General features: G+C 31.6%; 1 protein-coding gene across 1 annotated transcript; it reads left to right on the forward strand.

The window, feature by feature from the left end:
* Window positions 1-1577: 1577 nt before the first annotated feature.
* Window positions 1578-10249, forward strand: LOC129980690 (uncharacterized). Its single transcript, XM_056091070.1, has 4 exons — window positions 1578-2355; window positions 3277-5117; window positions 5364-6475; window positions 10177-10249. Exons 1-4 carry the CDS (start codon window positions 1578-1580, stop codon window positions 10247-10249), a joined length of 3804 nt encoding a protein of 1267 aa, XP_055947045.1.
* The last annotated feature ends 372 nt before the right edge of the window (window positions 10250-10621 follow it).

The raw sequence follows: 10621 nt of genomic DNA on the forward strand, positions 1-10621 counted from the left end.
ATCGTATTTTACAAGTTGATTAAAAAGAGACAATAAACAAGAGGATTTAGAAGAATTTTTAATTATTAAGGTGAAACTCAACTCCTTTTCATCATAACCACTAATATTTTATCTTGATATATTTTTTTTCAGTTGATATACATATGAAGATTCGACTTTTTCTATGCTGAGTAAGTTTTAGCATAAGGCATGTTTTCAAGGCATTCATCAATGTTTTGAAATTTGATCGAATTTTGAAATTCGAATTTGTATTTACAATTAAACTTTAGTTTCAATGATTAAATTGTTAGTTTTAATTTTTCATCTTATAATGATGAAAAGTTTTAATATGCACCTATTTTTAAATATTCCTCATCATTCATCTTATATATTTGGATACATACAGATATATAGAGAAAGTTATGGATAACGAACACAATGATGTAAGGTTTCTAAAGTAATTTGAGTTTATATATTTGAAAATTTGAAGCCCAAAAATATTCTGCAAAAAGCTAATAAAATATAGTTACAATCAATACATCATTAGAAATTTTAACAGATTTGAATTTCTGATACCCAGGGGGTCACTATAAGAGGCTAGAATATAACATTTGTACAAGTTGATAAATAGGTGAACTTTGAAATAATTATTTCGATACACATATAAATCCATAATGGAAGTATTATTTTTTGATCATTGCTTTGCAACTAGATATATAAGCGTACATTTTTTTACATTCTGGATTTGAGATATGAATCATAAGTAGGTCAAAATCTTATTTCAAGCTTTGTTCTATAAAACAAGTTGTGAGACTGGTGTTGACGCCAATAAGTCAGCAGAACGCTCCGCCTACTAAATTTGTAGCGCCACCAAGTGGTGAAATCATATAACCGCGAGAGTGTGTGTGTAAACCCAAGAGAGAGGGTGTGTCAGGAGTGTTGAGAATAAACAAAGAGAGATACAGTCCACGAGTTTGTGTTTCATTTATATGTGATTGAGTTTTCTAAAAACTGAGCTATCGAAGGCCAGAACATGGTCCAGTTAGCCGGAGAAGTCTATGCATCTATTGTATAGTGATTCATTATTTGAAATGTGTGATTTATTAGTGGAGATATCGTCGATGATGACGAAATTGGTGCGAAAATACCAAGAATGAGAATTCTATTGTGGATAACTGGTCTCGAGTGACAGCAGTCCCAGCAAAGAGGTATGGGCAGTATTATCCTTTGAGTTATTAACTAATTAATTTCCCGAGTTGAAGTTAATTTTATTTTTAATGAGTAATAATTAATTTCCCGATATGAAGTTAATTTTGTTTTTGATGAGTTATAATTAATTTCCCGAGTTGAAGTTAATTTTATTTTTAATGAGTCATAATTAATTTCCCGAGATGAAGTTAATTTTGTTTTTGATGAGTTACAATTAATTTTCCGAGACGAAGTTAATTTTGTTTTAATGAGTTTAGAAAAAAATTGTGATAATATTATTCTCTTGAGTTATTTTGAATTATATATTTAAAATGGCGGGTTTAGCAAAATTAAAGAAAGATGAATTAAAACTCGTTGCTGAGGAGATAGGTTTGGTTGTTGCGGAAGGCATGAAAAAGAGTGAAATAATACGTTTAATTGAGGAGAGTGATGTGTACAAAAATGACAACGAAGTTGTTAAAGATGCTGTAGATCAAATAATAGGGAATAAAAACCAAAAATCCGATCAGGATAGTGAAATAGAACTAGAGCGTCTTAGATTAGAGAGAGCTAAAATAGAATTACAATTAGCGCAATTAAGGGCTACTGAAAATAGTACTCAGACTTCCGTTAATGTAGAGAGTAAAACCGAACCAGAAGAGTCTCTGGATAGCTTATTAAAGTCTGTGAGAATATTGTGTATTAAACCACCGAGCAAAGCTCAGGATTGGGGTTTCTTTTTTACTTCGTTAGAGAGAGCACTTAATACTAAAAAGGTTCCTGAGAAATATAAAGCAGAGATTTTATTAAATTTATTAAGAGAAAGAGCTTCTAACATCCTGACTTATATTGCTGAGAAAGACTTAAATAATTATGAAGAAATTAAATCAATTGTACTAAGAGAATTCGAGCCAACAGCGCAAGCGGTTTTAGAGAATTTTAGATATGCTACTAGAGATAATGAAACTCATGTGCAATTCGCGTCAGGCTTAATGACGAGTTTTGAATATTATTTAAAATTAAGGGGTGTTAAAGATTTGGAGACCCTAAAACAATTGATAGTTTCGGATAAATTATTCCAAACGCTGGATAAAGAAACAGCAACTCATATTAATATTAGGCAAAATCAAAAGTGGTTTACACCTCTCGAGTTAGGAAAAGAATGTGATCTTTATTTTGCTTCCAAAGGCAAAACCATTAATGAGATGAGAAGAGGGCAAAATTATAGCAATAAATTTAAACCAGCATCAAAAGTATTTTTCAATGAGATGAAAAATAAAAATTGCGATTTATGTTTAAAAAGCGAGAATCATCCTTTGTATGCTTGTCCTCAATTTAAAAGACTTTCGGTTCTTGAACGCGTAGAGGTAGTAAAAAATAAAAACGTCTGCTTCAAATGTTTATCGCCTAATTGCAGCGTTAAAAAGTGTTCGTTTAGAAATTGTTTCTGTGGCAAAGCTCACAACAAGTTAATACACTTTTCGAAAGAAGCAAAAAATGTTTCGCCTACGACCATAAAAACCGCCGAAGTCATAAATAAGTCGCAATCGGAGGGGAGAAATTCGGAACAGGGTTCGGTTTCCCCCAGTGAGTGGGGTCCGACCTTTGTCGCAACGAATCTAACCGTAAACAAGAATGTTGTTTTGTCGACTGTAAGATGTTTGATAAAAGACAGATGTTCGCAATGGCAGGAAGTAAGGTGTCTTTTGGATAACGGCTCACAGTGCTGCCTCATGAGTCAGAATTGCATGCAGAGGCTAGAACTCCAAAGTGAAAAAATAAATCAATCTATTTCTTGTATTAATAATGCCTCGCTTGTAGTTAATCGCAGAGTAACAGCAATTGTGGCTAGTAAAAATAAAAGTTTCGAAAGAAATATTTCAATGTTAGTGGTATCAAAAATAACGGATTTAATACCGAATAAGAGGATAGATATGCGTGTAAATATGCCAGAATGAATTGACCTTGCGGACCCTAATTTTAATATTCCGGGCAAAATAGATATTTTAATTGGCGCTGAATACTTTTATGAAATAATAAAGCCGGGAAAATTAAATGCTAAAAATGAGAAGTTGACGTTACAGGATTCTGTATTTGGGTATATTGTAGGAGGTAGCGTTTCGAGTTCAGTTAAATTAAATTCTAACTATTGCGGTTTAATATGTGGAGCAGAAGAATTAAATTCAAACTTGAGAAAATTTTGGGAGATTGAGGAAATGGGTAATGAATTACCTAAAAGTAAAGAGAATGCTATTTGTGAGGAGCATTATGCGCGAACACATAGAAGAGATGAGACAGGAAAATATACTGTGGCGATGCCATTTAAAGAGCATTGTTCATGTCTAGGGAATTCAAGGGATATTGCTCTAAAACGACTCGAATCGCTGTGGACTCGCCTGTCTAGAGACCAAAAATATCTGAAACTGTATTCTGATTTTCTGAAGGAGTATGAGGAGTTAGGCCACATGAGCGAGATACAAGATGAAAGTGTTGAACCTGAAGTGACATATTATATGCCTCATCATGGCATCTATAGGCCTCAAAAAACGACGACTAAACTACGTACTGTGTTTAATGCGTCCACCTTGACTAGTAGTGGAAAATCGCTCAACTCAATTCAGTATAACGGCGGAGTGATTCAAGACGATCTATTTACATTGCTAATTAGATTCAGAAAGCATATATTTGCATTTACTTCAGATATTCGTCAGATGTATCGTATGATCAATATAGATGAGAGTCAAAGAAATCTCCAAAGAATTTTATGGAAAGAGGGAGCTAATGAGCCCGTTAAAACGTATCAGCTAAATACGGTTACCTACGGAACGGTTAGCGCTCCATATCTAGCCATGAGAACACTTAAGCAAATTTCCATTGACGAGGGAAAAAACTTTCCAAGTGCTGCATCAGTCTTGTGCCATGAATTTTATATGGACGACGTTTTAAGTGGAGCGAGTACATTGGAAGAGACAAAAACTTTGCAACATGAACTTGTTGGCATTCTAAAAACTGCCCAGATGTCATTACACAAGTGGTGTGTAAATACTTCCGAGCTTATTCCTGCTACGGAGAAAGAGTATGAGTTCTCATCTACAGATGAAATTAAGACTTTAGGGATTGCCTGGAAGGCTAAAACTGACTGCTTTACCTTTAAAGTAGATTTACAGCATAATGTCTATCCTACCAAAAGGTCGGTCTTATCCATTATCGCCGGACTTTTTGATCCACTTGGGTTACTTGGGCCAGTGATCACAAAGGCAAAAATATTCATGCAACAATTGTGGTTGCTCAAGATCGATTGGGGTGAAATGCTTCCCGAGAAAGAAGCTAGTGAATGGCAAGAGTTTGTAACATCTTTAAGAAACTTAAATGACATTAACATAGAAAGATGTATTGTCATTCCAAACGCGGAAGTGAATGAGCTTCATGGATTCTGTGACGCGTCTGAAAAGGCACATGGCGCTGCAATCTACGCCAGAACAGTCGATTCAGCGGGTGAAGTGAAAGTGAAGCTAATCGCGAGTAAATCTCGTGTGTCACCAATCAAGCAGGTAACTATACCTCGTTTAGAATTATGCAGTGCCGTTCTGCTCTCCAAATTGATGCGGAAGGTAAAAAATGCATTAAAAATGGATATTACGTCAGTATCGTATTATTCGGACTCTACAATCGTGCTTTCGTGGATGAGAAAAGAGTCACGAGACTTAAAAACATTTGTTGCGAACAGAGTGGCTATAATTCAAGAATCCACAGAAATGAATCAGTGGCATCACGTTCCTTCCGAACAAAATCCCGCTGACGTCATTTCAAGAGGACTTGATCCAACGAGAATGCAACAAAGTGACTTATGGTGGTTTGGTCCAATATTTCTCCAAGAACTGGTTGTGAGCTTTCCTGGTGATTGCGACGACATCCACGATTCATTGGACAGTTCTGTGCAGAACAGGGATGTTTCTTCTGAGAAACTTTATTTAGCAGAACTCAAAAATCCGACTAATTTCTGTTTAATTTCAGCTGTGGACTCATCATTTTTAAATAATATACTTAGTGTGTCAAATAAGTTTTATAAAATAATTAAAATTTTAGCCTTTATTTTCAGATTTATTAATAATTTGAGAAACTCGAGCAAAATGTCAGGTCCTTTAACCACCAAGGAACTGCAGTTGGCCAAGTTAACTTTTGTCAAACTTGTTCAGGTAGCTGCCTTTAATTGTGAAATAAAAGCCCTAAAAAAAGGTGAAAATGTTAATAAGAGTGAGGTAAGTTGCTTGAACCCATTTCTAGACCCAAACGGTGTCTTACGTGTTGGAGGAAGACTAAGTAATTCTGATTTATCATATGATAAAAAGTTTCCCATATTACTTCCAAAGAATCACAAATTCACGTTGTTAGTTATGCAATATTTTCATCTTAAATATTTGCATGTTGGTGCACAAACATTGTTGTATTTGGTAAGACGGGAATATTGGTCATTATCTGGCAGAAATACAGCCAGAGAAATTATTCATGATTGTGTTATTTGTGCTAAAACTAAACCTAGAACGGTAACCCAAATTATGGGAAATCTCCCAACTAATAGAGTTAAACCTAGTTATCCTTTTACTCATGTTGGGATAGACTTTTGTGGACCTTTCTATATTAAATACAAGGGTCAGAGGAAAGGAAATTATCAAAAATGTTATGTGGCTGTTTTCATTTGCTTTGCTACTAAGGCAATCCACTTGGAAATAGTCACTGACTTAACTGCAGAGGCAATGATTGCCACTTTAAAGCGCTTTTTTAGCAGAAGAGGTGTTAGTTCCTCTATCTGTTCTGATAATGCAACTAATTTCAAAGGGGCCAATTCAGATTTGAAACGTTTGCAAAATATGATTGGTAGACCCCCAGAGCCATTAGCTAATTACTTAACAACTGAACAAGTGACATGGAAATTTATTCCACCAAGGTCACCTAACTTCGGTGGCTTATGGGAGGCGGGTGATAAATCTTTCAAACACCATTTAAAGAGAGTTGTTGGTAATGCGCGTTTAACAATGGAACAGTTTTTGACTATTGTTATTCAAATTGAAGGTATTCTAAACAGTCGCCCACTGACACCTTTGTCATCAGATCCAAACAATTTTGAAATTTTGACCCCAGGCCATTTTTTAATCGGCCGTCCCATAAATTGTATTCCTGATCCAGATTATTCAGAGAGAAAAGATAATCTTTTATCTCAATGGCAAAGATTGAGCAAAATGGTCCAAACAATTTGGAAAAAATGGAAATTAGACTACTTAAATAATTTGCAAGCCAGACACAAATGGCAGTTTGAGAAACAAAACATTTCAAAGGATTCTATGGTTCTTTTAAAAGATGATAATCTTCCCCCTTGCCAGTGGACAATGGGAAGAATACAAGATTTAATTTATGGATCAGACGGCAAAGTCAGAGTAGTACTTATAAAAACTCCACAAGGAGTCACAAAAAGAGCAATTTCAAAAATTTGTTTGTTACCATGTGAATAAAATCAATGTATATCTAGTGTAATTATTATATTTAGTATTTAAAATGATACAATGCATATTTAAGTTGTTCATTGTACATATTGAAATATCGCATATATTTTCTTTTCAGAAATGCTTTGTATGTAATATTCAAATTTATTTTAAAGTGTAATTTTTTTGTATCTTGTGCAAGATAATTGTTGAAATTTTGCATTGTCTAATTAAGTAATGTGTTAAATTTTTATTTCTGTAATGTTGAGATTTTGAAATGATATTTCAAGGGGGGCGGAATGTTGACGCCAATAAGTCAGCAGAACGCTCCGCCTACTAAATTTGTAGCGCCACCAAGTGGTGAAATCATATAACCGCGAGAGTGTGTGTGTAAACCCAAGAGAGAGGGTGTGTCAGGAGTGTTGAGAATAAACAAAGAGAGATACAGTCCACGAGTTTGTGTTTCATTTATATGTGATTGAGTTTTCTAAAAACTGAGCTATCGAAGGCCAGAACAACTGGAATATATTTCATTTAAAGAAAGATAATACAAATCTACTTATCTTATGAATTAATTACCTTAATTCTAACAAGAATTAATGTACACAATTTTTCATAACAAAAGAAGTTATTTAAATTATTAGCTATTCATAATAAAGTGTATAATCTACTGAATAGTGAATTAAATCAATAACACATGAATTATTAGTAGAGTTTGCGGGGATATTGATATTTTAATTTAAATATAGCTATAATAAATAGAGTTAGTAACTCAAATATGACGGGTAAATGAAAGGACGTTAATTGAAGGCGACAAATTAGTAATTAAGTAATATGTAAGCGAAAATGGATGTACTGAAATTAATCATTTTTGAATGGTGTGCGTGAATTTAGTGGAAAAGCGAAAAGCTGTTTCAGAATCTTCATTTAAGGAATATTTAAACCCATTTTAAATTAAAAAATGCATTTAGAAGATTCTTTAATGAAATTGGAAAAATTTGGTCTCGAACTGTTGCTGGAAGAGGAGAATTCTGAGTCATGTGTATCATATTTTTTTTCTATTATTTCAATTTCTTTCCCAAATCATCGAGAATTCTACCATATTTAATCTAAAGCTTTGTATAGGTACTAAATTTCTGAAATAATTGTTTCATAGATATGTAATTAGATGCAATTAGCTGGAAATATTAATTTTTGTATTCACCACCAAAATTTTTTTGCCTCAATGTTTAAGGTTTTTTAAGGGTGGAATTATTTTCCAGCTAATTTGTATGAATAAAGTCGCATTTCTAGTTCCGTAGTACGAAACTGAATTTTCATTGCATTCCTATGACAATTTCTAGATGTGGGTCAATACTGAATGAAATTACACTATAATTACCATCATAATAATGTTAATATATAAAATTTTGCATATGAGTATTGCATGGAATTAAACCACAATTCTCATAATAAGTTTATTATATAGAGCTCACTTTCAAAGATTTTAATAATTTGTTTGACTAACAAGTAGTTGTTTAAGTTTCTTCAGATGACCATATAAATAACTGATACATGCCTAAGAAACTATCAAACCAAAACAATCAATATGAAATTCAACTAAAAATTATTTCCTGAACGAATATAATAAAACATGCATTGTATTTAGAGAGCGCTAATGCGGCTACAACTAAAACACAAATGAACTTAACAAAATTAAAATAAACGACTTACTTTTATTAAACTTTGATAATCCTAATTTTGTTTATTATTTCTTACCCAAAAGATTTATTTTTAACTAAAACGAAAATCAACTCAAAGCTACCTATCTAGATTTAAATATAGAAATTCCTAATGGAAAAAACTTTTATAGGTATTTATGATAAAAGGGATGAATTTAACTTTAAAATAATTAAATTTAGTAATTACCATTCTAATTTAAATTTTTCAAAATTTGGTATTTTCACAATTTAACAGGGTTAAAAAAAATTGTAATAAAATATTTCTTAAATTGAAGCAACAAACAATCTTATTAAAAACTTAACTACTAATGAATTTCCCAAAAACTTTCGCAATATTGAAGTATTAATCTGAAAATAAACCTTCCAGTTTTATTTACTTTGAATTTCAACTCAATAGATGGCGCTTCCTGATGATGACGATGCATTATGACAATGTTTGGTGGGCGTATACATCTTTAAACGCGGGAAAATAAAATTTAGTTTAACGAAGTGTAATTGCATTAAGAAGTTTACTAGCTTCACACTGTTTTTTGGAGTTGCACTTTCAATTGGTATGTGTTTTGCTTTCATACTTTAATGATTTTTGTTCTATGTTTTATGGTCTTTTGTTGTTTGGTTTTGCTGTAATCTTATTTACATTTAAAAGAATTGGAAATAATTTTGCTTGTTATTGTATAATTTATTTTTAATTTTTTTATACTAATTATTTCTTTAAAATCTCAATTTCCTGGGGTTTTCGGGCCACGAGGGGTCATTTTGTTGGACGAAAGTCAGACCCCTCACAGAAAATATCCCTGGTTTGAATCCGTGCCTGAGGGCGACCTTTGAGAAAGTTTTCAGACCGGATTTATTGTATCTGTCTTTTTGGTTCTTTCGCTTTAAACTTAATATTTATTTTAATTAGATGCATGCTTAATTTATTCTGTAAACTTTAAAAATGTTCATATTTCAGAAAAAAAACATAATTTTTTATTTTCTTCAGCAAAAATTTGGTGCCATTTTGTAAATTTATATAATGCCAATTCCATTTAAATTGAAATATGTTGTATTCAACTCGTATATTCGCGAGTCATTTTTACCGAATACCGAAATACCGAATGGTTTCGCCATTTTTAAAAGTCAGTACTTTTAAAGGGATGTTTCATTTATTGATAATTCAATTATCTAATTCAAAAATATGATCATGCTTTGTTAAGCTTAAAATTGACAAGAAATTATTCTCCCTTAAACTTGCGATTACGTTTTTGATAGAATCTGAGTAATTAGATATAAAAGTATAGAAAATGAAATCGTTATATTTACAATAAGTTTTATATTTTCTTGTAAAATTGTTGTTTTAAATTTCCCTCAAATAATTCGCAGTTAATATTTGATGCTATAATTGTAATTTGATTAAAGGAGTTAAAAATTAGAGTAAAAGTTTTGAAACGGATAATAATAAGAAAACTATTTTTAAGTTTCATTTATAAATTTTTGTTGAAATGAAATATAATTATCTGTATGTATATGCTGAGATTTTATTACCACCTTTTTAAAATAACAATGAAGTTAATATTTCAAACTCTCATAAGCAATATTTTTATATTAGAAATACAGGAAATTTAGATCCTTTGTTAAGAGATAATTATTAATAAAAAGAATAATAAATTTATTTTAAACAATGACTATTATAGTTATTAAACCATTTAAAATAATTTTTCCGACGATTTTAGTTTCAATAATACTTCCATATGATGGCACTTGGGGATTTTGAATACATTTTAGCTGGATTTTATTATTTAAATCACTATCTTGCATAATTTCGATCCTAGTTTAGTTTATAATGAGGCTAATATTATGCAATCTGTTCATACTTGTGGAACTCTAGAGGAGAAAATCCTCTGAAGATTATCATCTCCTTTGCGATCGTTTATAATATGCTAATAATATAGACTTCCTCATCAATTTAGATGAAGGTAAATAAGATTCTTTAATATAATTGCTAGAGATATTAGTGCCAAAATAACTATAACTTGTTATTGCCTGCAGTACTCAATAAATTGTCGTAGCAAAACTTCTTTTATAGGTCTTCAGATTTCTTGTTCCCTAATTATTCTGCAAAAGAAACAATATATATATATATATATATATATATATATATATATATATATATATATATATATAATATAAACTTTACTTCGCCGGGGGTATATGCTTTTAAAGATTGAAAATGGAATATTTTTATAATATATGAATGACATGCATTTTATCAGATCT

This window comes from Argiope bruennichi, chromosome 8, assembly GCF_947563725.1.
Source record: "Argiope bruennichi chromosome 8, qqArgBrue1.1, whole genome shotgun sequence".
NCBI lineage: Eukaryota > Metazoa > Arthropoda > Arachnida > Araneae > Araneidae > Argiope > Argiope bruennichi.